The sequence below is a fragment of the Haliotis rubra genome, unplaced genomic scaffold (genome assembly GCF_003918875.1).
Source record: "Haliotis rubra isolate DU_JTF1 unplaced genomic scaffold, ASM391887v1 Scf175, whole genome shotgun sequence".
Lineage (NCBI taxonomy): Eukaryota > Metazoa > Mollusca > Gastropoda > Lepetellida > Haliotidae > Haliotis > Haliotis rubra.
The window spans coordinates 1,127,658-1,148,486 of NW_025765725.1; the positions used below are offsets into that span (position 1 = coordinate 1,127,658).

The following is a 20,829-nucleotide window of genomic DNA, read 5'->3' on the forward strand; positions in this document are numbered from 1 at the left end:
CAATACTGTATTCACTATAATGAGTCCTGCTCAATAACAATCTAGATAACCACCCCTTCCTGAAACCCATAATGTATATGATAGTCCATATTTGAGTGTTTCTATACAGAATCCACATGGTTGTATTCACTGCATCACACATGAATATATATATATGGAGGGAAACAACTAAAGGAACACAAGAAATTCTTTTCCAGGTTTCTACGTTAGCTTTGCATTGCATTGTGGGTAAAACTCTGATGTTGTTTGTTTGTTGTTTAACACCACACTCAGCAATATTCCACCGTATCAGATGGTGCCAGTCGGTAAATAATCCTGTGATGGACACTTTGAGGTGAGGTGAGGTGAGGTGAAATTGGGTTTTACGTCATGCTTGAGAATATTTCGCCATATGAGCATCAGCTGCTTGTACTAGCCCAGACTTAAGCTGGTTTTATAGTGCTAGCCCACTGAGATACCATGCTGCAGTGAAGCATAAATACCCCACTCAGACACATTATACTGACTCCGAGCCGACCAGTCCTTGTTGTGTACCAACCTTTTGGTATGACGAGTTGCGATCTTCCGCTCTCCGGGCAGACGCTCTAACCACTACACCATGGAGGGGTCCATGGACACTTTGAGCATCAGTCTTCATAATTGGGATACAATGACAACCAAGTTGGACAGCCTGACCACTCGATCCCTTTAGTCGCCTCATATGACAAGCATGGGTTGCTGAAGACCAATTTAACATGACTCTTCGCAAGTTGGGTGAAAATCTGAGAATTAATAAAGAACAATGCGATGAAGGAGTTCCCTTATTTGTTTCCATCAGTATATATTGGCTTTGAAGTCTGGTTGATATTGTTTACCAATGAGTCAAGCCAAAGTGAAATATTGATGACGTAAACAACTGAAAAATGGATACCTGATTCTTTCACATTGCATCCATTAATCTGTCATGGAGTGACATATGGACTACAGTATAGTATGAAAGGGTCTGGCGATCTTTACAAGTCAGTATGTATGGTCTTACCCCGCTTTGGGCAATATTCCAGCAATATCATGGTGGGGGACCCCAGAAACGGGCTTCACACATTGCACCAATGTGGGGAATCGAACTCGGATCTTTGGCGTGACGAGTGGACACTTTAACCACTAGGCTACCACCACCCCTGGTGATCTTTAAACTATTTTAGAAGTATATATACAGTTGCCAGTTCCTACCTTGTGGCTCTGTGTACAAGACGACCGACCGGCGGGGAACTGGCACGTGGGTGAGCCGGCGACACATCTCGCATACCACTGGCCGATACGGCATCGGTCGCACCAGTCTGGAGTAGCCGCGCTCTGCACGGATACTGCTTGAACACACTGTCAGCCGATTGGGTCGGCTGCTAGCACCATGTGACCCGCTGCTATTCCACTGGTTAAATGCATGAGAATTCCTAGAACGGAAAGACACGTGACCCTGGTGACCTCCCTTGCAGTCAAGACACAGAGAATAGCGGCGTGTAGCGGAGAAGTGTATCCCGCCGCTATGTGTACGAGTATAGGAGGATGTAATTGCACTATCTCTAAACGTTTGGGATGGAGCACTAACACGATGTTGTCGTATACACACTTGAGGGTCAAGAGTTGAACCGAACTTGACCCCTGACTGAAAATCCCGAGAAGATGAGAAGGTTCGACTTCTCTGCATAGATATCACAGATGATTTATGTCTTCGACAGACAGAGGGCCCTGCTCCAGCTCCCTCGTGTGGCCGAGTGTTGGCGAGAATATGACTAGTGTCCGACTTTTTGTGATTACATGGAGCAGAGTTGTGAAGTTTTTGCCATGTATCACACACACGTTCCTGAGCACATTTTTCTCGTTTCACAATGTCAAGGTTGTTCTTGTCACGTGACCTACACGTATGACTCTGTGCAGCTTCCCGGTGATCTGATTCCCGTCTCCCCCGACCTAATCCGCATGAGGGTCGGACATGGACCGAAGGTAACTTTGTCTCATTTGGCAGATGATGTTTCTCATCCCCACTGCTTTGGGGACTGTGGTCTCGGTAGAAGTAAGAATCGTAACTGCTCACGTCACTTGAGTCCTTATTGTCTGAACTGCCGTACGTGCTTCTGTTGCTGTCAAACATAGTCGACCCAGCTGACTGCTTACAACAATCACATTCAAGACTTGTGTCGCTCGGGTTAGGATCCGAGCTACTGCTGCCCCGCACTGCAACAATACTCGCAGCTCGCACTGCCTCACGTTCAGCCTCACTTTCACACGCACGTCGGACACTTTGTGGCACTGGCAAGAATAACTGTCGATGAGGACCAGCTCGGTGAGAATACCCACACTGACCTTGGCAAGACGGTGACATTACATGGGTGGCGGACAGACGGGACGGAAAATACGGTCCGACCGAACGTCGATATGATCCAACCACCATTCTCCTCTCTGGAATACTGTGAATGCAGTCTATGTTTTGGTAGTAGTGTTCAGTGTGAGTGTTGAAACCTTGCTGTATGTAAGAGTCGGTGGAGGACTGCGAGGACCCGACAGTTCCCTCACACGACGGGCAGGTGGTCTGTAACAGGGGATGATGGTTTGGGATGACATGAACTGGCGCTGGGGGAAAGTCTCGGGGAAGGTACTGCAGGGGCATGTAGCTGCTGCGCTGACCAGATGGGGAGACGATGGAATAGCCTGGATTCTGAGTGTTGTTGTCATGGTTACCAGACACTTCATTTGGGGGCAGTTCAACTTGTGCTGCAACAAACATTATGAAAAATGAAAGTAATGTATGGAAATGTGTAAACAAAGAAAACATTAAGAGAAACATAAAGATTGTGAAAATACACCAAAACAAAGTAATATTGTAGGGGGGTTCATATGTTACAATAACTGTAAAATCTATATCTTCCTTTATTCAAGTACTATATTCATTACACAATCCTAGACAATTTGCCACGATATGTTTGAGTCGCGTTTGACTGACTCGTTGCTATGGATACCACAACACTGTCATAGTACCCTGTTCAAATGGAGATTGTAAATAAATAACAAGATCTCTTAAGAGTCAGACTATATTCAAGATGGTGGCACCCAAAGCTTTTGATGTTGTCAGGGTAAGTGAGGTAGGTTGCTTGAGAAAAGGTTGCTAGATGCTGGTCTTGATCAGACTGCTGTTTGTGGGTGGAAACGGCCCAAATAAATGGCACTGGTGCAAGACGTTGAGTAATCACTGTACAATTTGAATCTAAGACCATGAACAAAAAGCATCATCATCACCTCCAATATGGTACCAGTCAAACATATCTAGGAATGGTGGGCTGCATAAAGACTTCCCATAATTACATATTCCTTTATTCCCCCCGACAATACAAGAACATGAAGCAACATCCCACAACTCTCTGTAATACTGTATTTGCCCTATTGAGCCCTTACTCCAACAGATCACTGGATTGTCAGGCTATTTACAGACCACTGCCATACAGCTGGACTATCGCTCAGTCCGGCGTTAAACAAGGAACCAACCAACCACCCTACCTACTCCAATAGGCATCCATTCATCAACTGCTGCACCAATCTCGAACTAACCTTTTTACATGTGTCAAGTCATTACCACAAAAATGAACAAGACATATTTTCTTACTTTTATTACAGATATTTTACAGAAAACACAGTACAGAGGGGTTGAATCGGTAAGGTTTCATGCCACTTTTAGCCGCACAATGCGTGATGAGCAAGCACTTTAACCACTAGGCTACCCCATCACCCCTTCAGTTTTCCCTCGGCATTTTTAGCAGGGCGCAGTCTTTTTTATTTGATGCCCTGCCCTTCTTTTCAATACTAACACTTGGTGGTTTTTATTTTCTATTTCATTTTGAAGTTAAGTGAAATAACAGTGCTCTTTGAGCCTTTAAGAAACACTATGCATGAATAACTTAACATAATACTTGGAAATCTGCCATGGCCTGTCCCAGTTGGAATAAGGGTGTCCCTTTTTAAATTGTGTCACCCTGCCCTCTTCGGATGTTTGGGGAAAGACTAACCCACATCATAGAAGGGGTATTAGTTTGAAAATGTCTCAGTTTCAGCAACATTTGAACAAAGATAAAGATTGTTCTCCAACAATCAATCTCTGGCAACAAATTACACTTGTGTTTGCGACCGCCTCCAAGGTGTAGTGGTTAGAGCGTCCACCCGGTGAGCGGAAGATTGCAGGTTCGATTCCCCGGCCGCATCATACCAAAAGATGTTACAATATGGTCCTTGTTGGTCCCTGCCTGGCGCTCGGCATTAATGGGTACAACAAGCACTGTATAAGATGAGTATATGGATGGCAACTTTTTTATTTTATAACACAACATTTCTGGGCTACTTCTTCAGGACTGGTCTGCTTGGAGTCAGTATAATGTGTCTGAGTGGGGTATTCATGCTTAACTGCGGCATGGTATCTCAATGAGCTAGCACCATAAAACCAGCTTAAGTCTGGACTAGTACAAGCAGCCACACATACACGTGCATGCATGTCGTCATATGAGCAAAATATTCTTGAGTATGACCTTAAACCCCATTTCACCTCACCTTGCCTCACTGTGTTTGGTTTCCATTATAATTTTCTCCATTTTCTTTCAAAGTTGCCAGTGTCTCTATTTCAGCTAATACAGTATTCTGTTCCCGTTAGTTTGTTTACCTGTGATGTTGACCTTACACAGAGGACAGGTGCCCTTGTTGAGGAGCCAGGGGTCGACACGTGCGGTGGAAGTCATGGTTGCATGGCAACACTCGCAGAACCTAAACACAGAGAGTAGGAAAGCTGTATAAGTAGAATTAATTATAAACCTTTCATCATTGGAGGAACCCTCTCATACATGATCACACTATAGTTCTTTCTAGCTTCAAAAAAGTTAGAATTGGTCTTCAGTAACCCATGCTTGTGATAAAAGGCGACTAATGGGTCAGGCTCACAGACTTGGTTGACACATGTCATCGTATCCCAATTGAGTAGATCAATGCTCATGCTGCTGATCACTGGATTGTCTGATCCTGACTTGATTATTTACAGACCGCCACCATATAGCTGGAATATTGCTGAGTGCGGCAGTGATTCTGACAGCGAGATTTGGACTGTACTACAGGCATATCGCAACACATCAGCTTGATGTCAGAGGAAATACCAAGTAATAGATGTTATAGATGTTTACTAATTTGCTGACCAACCTTAAAACATAATCATGAAGAACTGGGAATCGAAACCCCCAAAGCATAGCCTTCTGGCACCATTAAGGGTTGCACAGTGAGTTCTGCTTCAGTATGCCTCAAGTAAGTAAGAGTGAGTGAGTCAGTTGGGTTTGAGACCACTTTCAGCAATATTAGGGCGACACCAGAAATGGGCTTCACACATTGTACCCATGTGGGGAATCGAACCAGGGTCTTTGGCGTGACAAGCAAACACTTTAACCACTAGGCTACACCACAACCCCTTCTTTATTAGAAAATTATGAAAATGTTTTGTCTTCATGCATGAGTATGGCAACCAATACATCCAACATGTTTCAAGTGGAGCGCAATACTGCAGTGGTAAGGCGTCTGCCTATCATGCTGAAGGCCCGGGTTCAATCCCGGTGGAGGCACCTAGGTTCGGGTCTTGAGGTGTGCACATTTGTGTAGTAGGACAAGATACTTGTACCAGATACAAGATCCACATTGTCTCAGCTCACCCATCTGTAAAATGGGTACCCATGAGGATGTGCTGGCAATGTGAGTGATTAGTTCATTGCGCCTAACAGGCAGCATGGCTGTATGCTCCCCTGGGAGTCGAAGAATTATTGGAAAGTACGATAGCGTCCTATGACCAGGGATAGTAATGTATGTAGCGCCATGAGCAGGCAATGTGCCTGGATATGAGCGCCATATAAGCGGACTATTACAATTATTATTATTACTATTTGAAGGAAGGAATCTGTACAGATAGAAGAGAAATATCATAATTCTTGCATCTGTCTGTCCATCTACCTGTTCCTCCTGATATCCTTCCAGACAGATGGCGCAACTCTCTGAGGCGGAGCTTTGAAGGCTGGAGTCGGAGTCTGGTGTGTTTACATGTTTGTGTTTGGTCGTCTTCGGTATGTACTTCCTCGTCTCTAGCTTGGCAATAGCTCGTTTGGCAAGATTGGTCATGGACAGCTGACGTTCCCTGTTTCTCCATCTTACCTGAAATACACAACATATACATCAGACAGTATGAAGCAGTATGTTTAATGTTTCTGGTTTAGTAGAAAATGTTTAATGCTGTTTTTAACAACGCTTCACCACTATCATGGCTGGTCACACAAAGAAGAGCTTCACACATTGAAAACAGGTTGGGAATCAAACTCATGACTTCAGCATGAACAGCAGAAGTTTCAACTCTCACCTCCTGCTCTTAGAAAAGAATAACACCCATGAAGATCTGGGTTAGAATTGATCTTCAGCAACCCATGCATGTCATTAGAGGCGACTCATGGGATCGGGTGGTCAGGCTCGCTGATGATACTGGATTGTCTGGTCCAGAATTAATTTAACACACCTCCACCATATAGCTGGAATATTGCTTAGTCGAACGTTAAACAACAAACAAACAAACAAAAAGAAACACGGACATGCATAAAACAGTAGGTTACTATGTAGATTTGTTCCACATTGTTTCTTTCTGAATTTTATCAATTTACATACAGTTACCAAACATTGGTATTCCACATAATACAAAGTGTTTAATCTATTTAATTGTCAAATCAACTCCACAGACATAAACAGTAAACTGTTTGAAGCTCTCATAAAATATTCAAGATTCAAGCAAGTAGTGATGTGTATGATGTGGACAAACCCAAAACATCATAGCCAAGCTGGATTTCAAACCCATAATGAGTGAGTGAGTGAGTTTAGTTTTATGCTGCACTCAGCAATATTCCAGCTATATGGCGGCGGTCTGTAAATAATCGAGTCTGGACCAGACAATCCAGTGATCAACAGCATGAGCATCGATCTGCGTAATTGGGAACCGATGACATGTGTCAACCAAGTCAGCGAGCCTGACAACCCGATCCCGTTAGTCGCCTTTTACGACAAGCATAGTCACCTTTTGTGGCAAGCATGGGTTGCTGAAGACCTATTCTACCCCAGATCTTCACGGGTCGAATCCATAATGAAGGGAAGCAACTCTGAATAGAAAATTGTGACACAATAGACAATCGCATAACCCACGCTGTCTAGTATGTTGAGAAGATAGGACCAGTGTTGATGTTACTAGAATTAATATGACAATAACATCAACAACTCTACTGCTGATGCTAGAGAGTACTCACCTTCAGGATGACTCTACTGCTGGTGCTAGAGAGGACTCACCTTCAGGATGACTCTACTGCTGATGCTAGAGAGTACTCACCTTCAGGATGACTCTACTGCTGATGCTAGAGAGTACTCACCTTCAGGATGACTCTACTGCTGGTACTCACCTTCAGGATGGAGTACTCACCTTCAGGATGACTCTACTGCTGATGCTAGAGAGTACTCACCTTCAGGATGACTCTACTGCTGGTGCTAGAGAGGACTCACCTTCAGGATGACTCTACTGCTGATGCTAGAGAGTACTCACCTTCAGGATGACTCTACTGCTGGTGCTAGAGAGGACTCACCTTCAGGATGACTCTACTGCTGATGCTAGAGAGTACTCACCTTCAGGATGACTCTACTGCTGATGCTAGAGAGTACTCACCTTCAGGATGACTCTACTGCTGGTGCTAGAGAGTACTCACCTTCAGGATGACTCTACTGCTGATGCTGGAGAGTACTCACCTTCAGGATGACTCAACTGCTGGTGCAAGAGAGTACTCACCTTCAGGATGACTCTACTGCTGATGCTAGAGAGTACTCACCTTCAGGATGACTCTACTGCTGATGCAAGAGAGTACTCACCTTCAGGATGACTACTGCTGATGCTAGAGAGTACTCACCTTCAGGATGACTACTGCTGATGCTAGAGAGTACTCACCTTCAGGATGACTACTGCTGATGCTAGAGAGGACTCACCTTCAGGATGACTACTGCTGATGCTAGAGAGTACTCACCTTCAGGATGACTCTACTGCTGATGCTGGAGAGTACTCACCTTCAGGATGACTCAACTGCTGGTGCAAGAGAGTACTCACCTTCAGGATGACTCTACTGCTGATGCTAGAGAGTACTCACCTTCAGGATGACTCTACTGCTGATGCAAGAGAGTACTCACCTTCAGGATGACTACTGCTGATGCTAGAGAGTACTCACCTTCAGGATGACTACTGCTGATGCTAGAGAGTACTCACCTTCAGGATGACTACTGCTGATGCTAGAGAGTACTCACCTTCAGGATGACTCTACTGCTGATGCTAGAGAGTACTCACCTTCAGGATGACTACTGCTGATGCTAGAGAGTACTCACCTTCAGGATGACTCTACTGCTGATGCTAGAGAGTACTCACCTTCAGGATGACTACTGCTGATGCAAGAGAGTACTCACCTTCAGGATGACTACTGCTGATGCTAGAGAGTACTCACCTTCAGGATGACTACTGCTGATGCAGCAGAGTACTCACCTTCAGGATGACTACTGCTGATGCAAGAGAGTACTCACCTTCAGGATGACTACTGCTGATGCTAGAGAGTACTTACCTTCAGGATGACTCTACTCCTGATGCTAGAGAGTACTCACCTTCAGGATGACTCTACTGCGGATGCTAGAGAGTACTCACCTTCAGGATGACTACTGTTGATGCTAGAGAGTACTCACCTTCAGGATGACTACTGCTGGTGCTAGAGAGTACTCACCTTCAGGATGACTCTACTGCTGATGCAAGAAAGTACTCACCTTCAGGATGACTCTACTGCTGATGCTAGAGAGGACTCACCTTCAGGATGACTACTGCTGATGCAAGAGAGTACTCACCTTCAGGATGACTCTACTGCGGATGCTAGAGAGTACTCACCTTCAGGATGACTACTGCTGATGCAAGAGAGTACTCACCTTCAGGATGACTACTGCTGATGCAAGAGAGTACTCACCTTCAGGATGACACAGACACAGATGAGGGAGAAGATGACAAAGACAGCCACAAAGATGCCCATGTTGAAGTAGTCCTTCCGGCTGATCTACAACACAACACGCCCTGAATGAAATACCTGAGTTGTAGTGGTATCACAAGAGTTTAGTCCTGCTGCTCTTGGTACAATACCAAGCAAGAGATGCCCCAAACCACACATACATGTGATTCAGCCAGTTAATCTTAATAAAATGTTTCAATCTGCCACTGCAAGATTGAATGGTAAACAGAAACAAATGGAAAGTTGATACAAATCAGTTGTTCAACTGACATATTTTGCCTTGTGGTATAAAACCTGAAGGCTATAAGAAAATCACATTAACGGATACTGCTACAACAAAGTTACCTTAGTGACATGTCTCAATCTGCCATTAAAGAATTTTTGCTTCAGGGTGCAAGAGATATATTTTCCAGCTCAAAATCCACAAGCAGGCTGTTTTCGTCAAGTCAGGTTTTATTCCCCTGCTCACATATATATTTCCAGCCAAGGCTGGATACATGTTATCAACATGAAATGAACTTGGCAGATCACAATATTCTAACATCATGAGGGTAAGATAAGAGGGGTAGTCATGATTGTACAGGACACTTAAGCGCACCTCGACACCCCTGTCCTCCTTGTCAGCGGGACTGTAGATGAGGCGTAGCTGGGCCTGGTCCTGTGTGTTCACAATGTTCATCAGCTTTGCAGCTTCACGGCCACGGATGATGATGACCGGACGATGAAGAGGCTCAACCACACTCTCGAGCTGAAGCAAATTAAAAATCATTTTATGATTACCTACATCTGGTCAGATTGAAGCACACTGAAAATCATTCTATGATCACCTACATCGGTTCAGATTGAAGCACATTGAAATCACTCTATGATCACCTACATTGGTTCAGATTGAAGCACATTGAAATCACTCTATGATCACCTACATCGGTTCAGATTGAAGCACATCGAATCACTTATGATCACCTACATCGGTTCAGATTGAAGCACATTGAAATCACTCTATGATCACCTACATCGGTTCAGATTGAAGCACATTGAAATCACTCTATGATCACCTACATCGGTTCAGATTGAAGCACATTGAAATCACTCTATGATCACCTACATCGGTTCAGATTGAAGCACATTGAAATCACTCTATGATCACCTACATCTGGTCAGGTTGAATTACACTAAAAAGCATTCTAAGATCCCCTACATCTGTGGTGATTCGTGGTCCTGTGCATAGAGCTCCGGTCACAAATCAGTTGAAGTTAAGCAACGTTGAGCTTGCGAGAGTCCTTGGATGGGTGACTGTGTTTGGTAATTTGACTCCTGAGAGTTTCTAGGACTTCAGTCCTGCCCCACAACGAAACACAAAAGTGTAAGGCAAGTGAGTTTGTTCAAAATTGCCTCTGTTCACCCAGCAGAAATTGGGTATCCGATGAGATAAATCATATGACTATAACCTTCCAATACCTAACACACAGCTTGTGTTATCCAGAGTAATAATGTTGTGATGTCTGTGCGCACTTCGAGCATGCCCCTTTGTGGTGTGGAGTATTGTGTGGTATAACTACCCTCATTATTATTAGTCAAGCTGAAGAAATTAAAAAACAACATTCTTTCATCACCTACATCTGTTCTTGCTGAAACACATCTAAAATCACATAATCATCAGTTACGGAGCAGCCAGTTGATATTCTAAGGGAGTGGAGGGGGCTGGAATCTTACTGAAGAAAACCCTGAAATTTTCCCCGAAAATGCTTGAAGATTTTCATATTGTTGAAGAACAAAACGTTTCTACCCACATTCATACATCCTACATATCCACATGTATATTTGTATCCTCTAAAATATGGTTGATTTCTTCCACGACCAGTTTGTATGCATTTTTAGGTATCACTGTCAACTCCCTTGGGTGTATACAACCCAAATTGCCCACCACACTTTCACCTCCACCTCACATATCAGGTACAAAGTTTAAAGTCCATAGGCTGAAAAACAGGCTGATTACTTGCAATATAGCCACCTGGCTTGCCTGCCTTTTCCCACTTATGTCAAGTTGAAGCACACCTACAATCACTACAAAATCACACCCATCTCATCCAACTGAAGCACACATACTTAACACAATCAAACACTGATACCTGATAGATGAAAGGTTTCACTTTTATAGTATTTATCAGCAATATATTTACATGATGTAATATAAGTACAATATATTTACATGATGGAATATAAGTACAATATATTTACATGATGGCATAGAATTTTGGGTGACCAGAGAGGGGAGACCAGAATTTATTTGTTTTATTTTTTTAAATTTAAACTTTTATTTCAAAGAAAATACTGGTATCAATAACACAATACATTTACATGAACAGAGAATGACAAGAAGACCAGAATTTGTAAAACATATCGACTCTATTTGACATTTCAGCTGCACATTTAGTAATATTATAACAATCCCGGACTTTACATATTCATGTTTGGAAGGTTGGCAATCGTTTCTGTTTATGGTCAAATATATTCCTTTTGAAAATCAAGATGATCATGTTTAGTAGGTCATTGTTTCTGTCTGGAAAACAATGAGTATTCTTTACTTAATATAATGAATTTCTATTTGAGCTTTTTCTTTTAGCCAACCTTCCAGTTTGGTCCACAATGGCCGTACAAGATCACATTCTGCACATGCTGCAATGTATCTGATTTGTAGGAACAAAAGTCACATCTATCTGATTTGGTATAGCTCATTCTTTGTAAACAGATATTAGTTGGTAGGATATGGTGTAGGATTTTGTACTGGAACCACTGGATGTTTGTATGGGTAGTGCACCGAAATGGTATCATGTTATATTTCGTCCATATTTTGACAGAGATGTTACATTGCAACTAAGGATCCCACGTATTAATATGTTGGTTGGGAGACCAGAAATGGTCTACACACATTCTACAGATGTGGGGATTAGAACTCGGGTCTTGGGCGCGTGATGAGTGAACACTCTAACCACTAGGCCATCCCATTGCCTTCATGTGGGTAAGACAAGACACAATACATCACATTACTTATCTTGCCTCACACATAAATGTTGTTTTCGGATTGGCTGAGCGCTCTCCTATTAGTTTCAATGTACCCCGCTTAAAAAGCGAGTAACATTTTCTATGTACCCCGCTGGGAATGCCGAACTCATTTGGTACTTCATAGTAGTAATTCTTTATGTTGAATAACATTGAAGCACTTTTGATGTACGGAAATTACCGATGTTTTGCAAATGCAAATCAATGGAAAGGAGATAACTCTAAATTTGTTTTTCTTGTCGTCTGGTACTCCATACTATGATCCAATACCTGTGCTTCAAACAGTTCAAAACTACCATTGAAGAGTTCGGTAAGATACCTCAACCTACGGGCTCAGGGAACATAAACAAACATCGAGGGTACATCAGCCCATGTCCTCCTCGAGACCAGTGAACAACTTATAATATACTCCACCCATCCCCCTTGTGGACTCACAGACAAGAGTGGAGTCAAATTGCAGGAGCACATAACTGCTTGACACTAAACAATATAAAAATAAAAGATTTTCACAAAAATCACACACAAACCATTGAATTTTGACAAGCAAGATCCTTGTATTCAATAACAGATATAAGGTTTCCACACTGACCAGTCCAGGAATACTTACAACCAAAGTCCCCAGCAAAAATGGATCTTTAGTTATGTGTCCAAAATTTAAACATTCACATGAATTTTTTATGGTAGATTGTGCAGCAGACCAGGAGCAATAACGTGGATAATAAACAAAGGCGCATCATGTTCATTGACAAATATGGAGAAAATGTGACAGTATCACATTCGAAACAAACACAAACTTGGACCATTAAAAAATTATTTGGACAGGCGTTCTATCAAATGTATTTGGAGATGTCACGCAGCTCCATGCGCTTCCGGCATTCTGACATTTATGTACACGTCTTGCTGCAAATCACGACAAGAGAGCCTCAGGAAAAGTAAATTGTGCTAATGCACTCAGCAATGAAGTCAGTCATTGTTGGAATGAGCAGTATATGTTTCTGCTGTTATTGACAAGCTTCAGACATGTCGTGCCAGCAGCAGGACCAGAGTCTCAGATGGCCTACCTCAACAGCAGCATCGGGACTGTCGGAGACGTCGAAGATGACAGCTGTAGCTCCCCGCTGTATGGCCCGTCGTGCCTGCAACAGTGACACCATCTTCAGTACAGTAAATAGGAATATAGTATTGATCAAGAAACAGGGCAGGGTTCGATTGGAGGAAATGAATCCTACTTGAACCCAGATTACACTATGCCATTTAGAAAGTGGTCAAATGTAACATATGTTATATTTGGGATTGCACTTTCTTAGTAAAGTATAGATCCTAGTACTTTTGTTGGGTTTAGTCCCAACTGGGATTCGAACCCACACCTTTAGTGTCAGGCACTTAATCGCCAGCACACAAGGCAGCCATCTAACCCGCCCAGCCACCAGAACTTCCACAAAATGGAAGCCGTATGGTAATCTAGACTGAGGACTTTGTGTACTGGCGATCAGGTGCCTGACTCTGAGGGTGTGGGTTCGAATCCCGGATGGGATGTATTAGCCCTTTAGCCCTTTTCACTTTAAATGGGTTTACTTGTTACAATCAAAATTATATAAATTCAGAGACTATGGGTTAGTCTAGATTAGGATGTGTCTGATGAGATTTTGTTGTTCTTTAGTCCTTGTGAGAAATCAACGACACAACAAAGAGAAAACACATGCTTTTAACACAGATTATTCAAAGCTATTCAATTAAGCTGATCAAGTTGTTGACAACCACAGACTACTGTGTAATACATCATTCCAAGTGTAATTCCCAAAACAGGTAAATGAAAGTTAGGATATTTTTAAAAGAATTCATTTTTCTAAATGCAGAAATTGGGTCCATTACATTTGGTTGTGTTGTAGCAGATCAAGCTATAGATAAATTTATCTTGCCTCACACATAAATGTCTTTTTCTGATTGGCTGAGTGCTCTTCTATTTTTTTCAATGTACCCCGCTTACAAGCGAGTAACATTTTCTATGTACCCCGATGGGAATGCCGAACTCATTTGGTACTTCGTAGTAATTCTTTATCTTGAATTACATTGAATCACGTATGACGTACGGAAATTACCGATGTTTTGCGAATGCAAATCGATGGAAGGGAGATAACTCTAAATTTGTTTTCTTGCCATCTGGTACTCCATACTATGATCCGATACCCTTGCTTCAAACAGTTCAAAATTACCAAAATTACCCTTCAGGCTCAGGGAACAAAAACAAACACCGAGGGTACATCAGCCCATGTCCCCGTCAAGACCAGTGAACAACTTATAATGTAAACAATCTAGACGGAAAATCCAGTGATTGGCATAATGAGCAATCAAATTATGATGAGCTGCAATGAATATCACTCACTCTGAAGAAATGATCTATTCAGTTGTTTCTTACAACACGCATAGGTTGCTTCAGGGGTGGGGGTTGGAACGTGAGAGGGGGAAAAATGAGGGAAAGAGTTATAGTCCTATCAGTAGCTCACGGAGGTATATATACTCTTGAGTAGTTTCAGCAAAATTGTTTTTTGTCTCAAAGTGGAGCTTGAATTACAACTGCAATAATCACAAAACCCCTAAATATTTACAAACCTGAAATGTCACTGACTACCTGTTAGCATAAAACTATATATTATATTATTATCTATTTATATAGCGCCGAGTTTCATTTTGGCTGCTCACAGGTGCTTTGTTTTTCCCTCGACCATTGGGTGTCAGTCTCATCGGAATTTCGTATTATCAATCTCAACTCCCTTGGGAGAATACAACTCTTGCAGCCACTAGGCGAACCACTGACTGACTGAGTTTTGTTTTACGCCACTTTTAGAAATATTCCAGCAACATCACGGCTGGGGACACCAGAAATGGACTAGGTGAACCAAGTATGCTTGGACATATTGTACTCTGACCCTGGCCGGCTCATACCAGCACCCATGATGGAGCAGGGATTACAGCAGGACGCCATCAGTCTAATACTTACCTGACCTTCAACAGCATGGTCCAGCACAGGATGCTGCTTATAACCATCAATAACGAGTTTGTGTGATCCGCACTGGACTACTACCAGACTGTTGTGATACGACTAGTATATTGCTGAAGGCTATTATTTAACTTAGTGTCTTAATTACAAACCCATTTATTAGCCCAGGTAGGCACTAGTGGTTTACCACAAAACTTATCCCGTAAGGAACCTTTGTGAGTGAGTTGGTGGTTGACCAGTGAGTCAGTGATTGAGTGATTGAGTGAGTGATTGAGTCAGTGATTAAGTAAGTGAGTGATTGAGTAAGTGAGTGAGTGGAGTGAGTGGTTGAGCCGAGAGTGGAGTGAGTGAGTGAGTGATTGAGTGAGTGATTGAGTGAGTGGTTGAGTGAGTGAGTGAGTGGTTGAGTGAGTGAGTGAGTGAGTGAGTGAGTGAGTGAGTGAGTGAGTGAGTGAGTGAGTGAGTGAGTGAGTGAGTGGGGTTTTACACAGCTATTAGCAATCTTCCAGCAATATCACAGCGGGGGACACCAGAAATGGGCTTGACACATTGTACCCACAAATCAGTATAATGTTAAGTAAGCTCAGTTAATCGTACACAGCACGTTAAAGTTGATCTATCACCTGAGTGATACTGTGACACTATAAACTTGATGAAACAAGTAATTCCAGACAGCCGCCCTGTCCATTACTCGGCTAGTGAGGAGGAACCAGACAGATTGATCAAGCGTTCGATTAACAGGTGCCTACTGGGATAGATGCAGTCAGTCTTTCTCAGACACGCGGCTACTACATCATGGCACTCTCAGTGGAGGAGCTCCATCAGCCGGGCATCGATACTCAGCATTCCACAATATATCAACTCCACCGATTGCCACAAGCTTATAATTGGAACAGAATATACATAAGTACAGTCTAAACCAGTGAATGTCTAGGATATAAAAACACATACGATACTGAGTGGAAGGACAGAGACAACTCCGGGTTTGCTATTCAGGGAACCTGATCTCTGTTTCTCAACCCTACCCAGGTATGGCTTAATGACTGCACATTTCCAGAGTTTGGAACAAAATGTTCGATTTGGAAGCATCCTTGACCCATGACAAAAACTATTTAGATAAACACATGAAATGATCTGATCATGTACACACTAGAGTTGACTGAAGCTTTGAGTCGAGCATACAGTGGAAGCCCTCTATACCGGCAGCCCTCCAACCCGGCATGCTCTCAGTATCAGCACTAGAATTTGGTCCCGGCAGAAGCTAGTTAATTTATGATGATTTACACACCTCTAATCCAGTGTGAGTCTTTTCCGTATTTTGGCACAACAAAGACTGCCCATCTGACTGTTTGTACAGTAATTAACGCTCTCTAAACTTGCATCTGGTATCTTGGCTCAACATCATTTGGCCCATTGATGTTGCCTGATAAAAGGAGTATGGATAAGGATTAGGCCTAGGTATGTGAGCGACACATGTCACTTATATTATAAATTAATTGTCGTGTGAATGTTTTCCCTGCTTTACCGGATGTTATCTTTATTGATCAATAAAGAGTATGATGACTATCAACACGTTGTTCAGTCGTATTTTACGGCACACAGTAGATCAATCTCAGGTTGAAAAAGGAAAAGTTTTCTAACCTGGCATGCCCTCTATACCAGCATTTTTTGTGCTGGCCTCAACGAATGCCGGTTTAGAGTTTGAACAGATGCCTGCTTAGAGACAAATGGGAACACCTGAGTAACTTGAAGTATGTTCCAGCCTTTTGGCAATGTTTTCTAAAATTACTGATGAAAAATGTTTGCATGTTCACACCATGAACTTTGACCTACAACTTATTGTGTTTGGAATGAGAAAAAATATATACTGATAATGTTTTTGATCTATTATTATTGTTAGCTAAGTTTTTCATATATAAATGTGGGGCTGTGGGGTAGCCTAGTGGTTAAAGCGTTGGCTCGTCCCCGCATGGGTACTATGTGTGAAGCCCATTTCTGGTGTCCCCCGCCATGATGTTGCTGGAATATTGCTAAAAGCGGCGTAAAACCAAACTCAATCAGTCAGTCAGTCATACATAAATGTAAAGTATTAAAATTACTTTTAGTTATAAACACTTTAGACAATACATGTAGATACATAATAGGTATCTCATTGAAAAGAATATGTCTTTTAGTAAAAGCGAAGAAGGTATGTTTTATGAAAACTGGATGTTATATCATGATCTTGCAAATTTCAAGTGATCTTTTGAATTCTCTCTACCTGCCATTGATGACCATGTAGTTAGTCTTGATAATGTGGAACCCCAAAATGTTTTGTAATTGTTTGAACATTCAATGAGTGATTGGCGAGTGAATGAGTTGTAGTGTGTTGTAGTGTCTTTTCTTTTCTTTTTTTAAATTCCTGTATCCCACTGTTCAAACTGACCTCTATAATGACTTTGTACAAGACTTTACAGTCCCTTCACTGTATTGCCTTATTTGTAACTGGGAGTCAGGAAATAAAATTTTCCAATTATAAAAACTGATTGTGGAGTTTTACTGTTTTCACATGACTAATCACAGGTCCAGGTAGACTAACCACTAGTCTCTGAAATGAAGACATTTTAGCGAAAAAAAAGCTCATAGTGAAAAAAATAAAGTATAATGAAAAGGAGCCCAGAGACTTTCTTCATTTTCCTGAAGCTGTGGAAAGCTAGGCTTGCCACATTTTCTATAGACTTGCAATTGTGTGGGATTTCTTGGATATATTTGCTTCAGGGTCTGTAGGACAGACTAAGGTCCAGGTAATCCTGTGGGATGTAGGTCCTACTCTGGATCAACCCAATTAGAGACCGCCTCCGTGGTGTAGTGGTTAGAGTGTCTGCCCGGAGAGCGGAAGGTCGCGGGTTCGATCCCCGACCGCGTCATACCAAAAGACGTTAAAACATGGTACTTGTTGGTCCCTGCCTGGCGTTCGGCATTAATGGGTACAACAAGGTCTGGTCGGCTCAGAGTCAGTATAATGTGTCTGAGTGGGGTATCCATGCTTCACTGCGGCATGGTATCTCAGTGGGCTAGCACTATAAAACCAGCTTAAGTCTGGGCTAGTACAAGCAGCCGCACATACACACACACGCGCATGCATGTCGTCATATGAACGAAATATTCTCAAGCACGACGTTAAATCCAATTTCACCTCACCTCACCCAATTAGAGTACCAGAGTTGCCCATCCTAACCCTTGTCTCAATATTACTTTGTATTTTAGAGCATCACTGTAAGATACCGGTACTTTTACATATGAAGCATATCTATTTCAACATTCTCTCCATCACTCACTCAGTCGTGACATAACACAAGACGGAATATCCAACTTTTGATAACATGCATTAAACATTAATTACACAGTTGAATATCACATATTTTGGAGTCATAGATCTCTTTGTTGAGGCAGTTCACTTAATAGCAAATTGACTCAAATTAAATCTCCATGATGTCATTACAATTCTGCATGTAAGGACATATTCACATCCCATATGTTTGAAACCTTTCAAAGTCTTTACTCCTTCACTGACTCTTCACAATTGACAACTTTGAAGTAATGCCAGCCAATCGTTGCTTTTTCATGGGCTCTCTTGCTGCAGAAGCAGAGTACAAAAGGAAAACAAAAACCTATTTGTGTTTTATAAAAACAAAACTTTTAATGAATGTTCCATAAAAGATGAAAAAGACCTTTTTTCACAATAAAAATAAGTTCAAACAGAGTGTTATTTACTCAGTTTTATGCTGTTGCCAAAAGAAAAGTACTTTCACCTTTAAAGAAAGAAACACAAAATGATTATTCAGGCATAACCAGGGCTGTCGCTGTCCAACTGTCGCCAGGTAAGTATATATATCCTATATCGTTTATTCAGCCCATACAGTGTGACCAGGAATACACAAGGGTACTAACTCCGTCTTACATACCACCCAGTTTATTATTTATCAGAGACAGGATTCAACACTACATCAAAGGCGAGGCCGTGTCTTTGATGTTGGTATACTGTCCTACCTGATTAAATCTAGGTCATGTTTCCTATACTCCCAGTCTGTGTGAAAACTGCCGCTCGCCCATCTCACTACCGCCTCACCACCGACATTAGCCTGGTGTAACAGCTTCCAACTTTGATCTCCGTGTATCATACACTAAGCACACATTATCCCTGATTCATATATTTTATCAGGAGCTGCTGTTTGATATTAGCGCTGAAAAGTTTCCGTGGATGATGGTCTGTGTTTTCAGTGAGGGATTTTGGGAGGAATGTTATTGTGGTTTGGCGTGAATGTGTGTATCGATATCGTTGGGAATACCGACTTCTGCAGATTGGACAATACAAAGTTCAGGATTTAACGTCATCTGACAAAGACCCGAGTCGGACAGGCCGACATGTGCACACTTTATCTGAAACAAGCACATTCAGATTCATAAATCTCAACCTCAATAAAGCCACAGATCATTTCACATGTACTAGTACAATATACATCAATTTGCCTTTCACATAAAACAAAAAAACACTACTTAAACTGAGAGAGGGCAACATGCCTCAGTAGACTTGAAAGAACTTTGGCATGGATTTCTGTTCTCTGAGGATGAACAGCTATCAAATGAAGTAATCAATATTTCGGAGCAGTCTGATGATTGATCGGCCATTAAAGCAGCACCTATACTTGCCTATTATATATCAAGGCAAACTAAGCTGGCCAATGTACATTAAATACACAACATCCCCCTTGATGTATCTATCTAACAGCTAAAGTAGCTTGAAGCTGTTTCAGCACTCACAAAATCAAAGGTAATCAATAGTTGTTAGGTCAGTGTGATGGCTGATACACTGTTAAATGTGCACCTATGCCCCTCCAAAGTAGACAAATGAGACGGCAGACAGTACCAAGTGAACATCTGAGAAGCCTGGGTGAAATGTAGTTTGTTGAGTGAGTGAGTGAGTGAGTGAGTGAGTGAGTGAGTGTGAGTGAGTGAGTGAGTGAGTGAGTGAGTGAGTGAGTGAGTGAGTGAGTGAGTGAGTGAGTGAGTGAGTGAGTGAGTGAGCCAGCAAGCAAGCGAGTTTGGTTTTACACCACTTATTGCAATATTCCAGATATATCATGGCGGGGACACCACACATTGTACCAATGTGGGGAATCAAACTGGGGTCTTCGGCGTGACGATCAAACTCTTTAACCACTAGGCTACCTCATCGCCCCTGTGAGTGAATGAATGAGTGAGTGAGTGAATCAATAAAGCAGTGAGAGAGTTAGGCAGTGTAAAGGTGGATGAGTATAGGAGTAAGGATACTGATTTTGTTGTTTAAAGCTACACTCAGCAATATTCCAGCTATATGACGGCGGTCTGTAAATAATCGAGTCTGGACCAGACAATCCAGTGATCAACAACATGAGCATCAATCTATGCAATTGGGATACAATGACATGTGTCAAGTAAGTCAGCGAGCCTGACCACCCGATCCCTTTAGTCGCTTCTTCTGATAAGCTTGGGTTACTGAAGATCAATTCTAACTCAGATCCTGTCAGTCATCTCTTACTAACCTGGTTCTTCATGGGTCTTGAGGCAAGTGAGGGAGGGAGCTGAGAATGAAATTTAGCTAACCACTGACTATTTTAGTTAAGTGGTAATGTCATGAGTTTTGAGCAGTCA

General features: G+C 42.2%; 1 protein-coding gene across 1 annotated transcript in view; it reads right to left on the minus strand.

Annotated features, from left to right (window-relative positions):
• LOC124272963 (E3 ubiquitin-protein ligase ZNRF3-like) overlaps positions 1–20,829 on the minus strand; it is a 78,806-nt gene that overhangs the window by 2,481 nt on the left and 55,496 nt on the right. Inside the window, 7 exon segments of the mRNA XM_046708204.1 lie at positions 1,210–2,748; positions 4,679–4,734; positions 4,736–4,779; positions 6,001–6,198; positions 9,063–9,149; positions 9,700–9,849; positions 13,223–13,297. Of these exon segments, the coding sequence (XP_046564160.1) occupies positions 1,210–2,748; positions 4,679–4,734; positions 4,736–4,779; positions 6,001–6,198; positions 9,063–9,149; positions 9,700–9,849; positions 13,223–13,297 (2,149 nt within the window).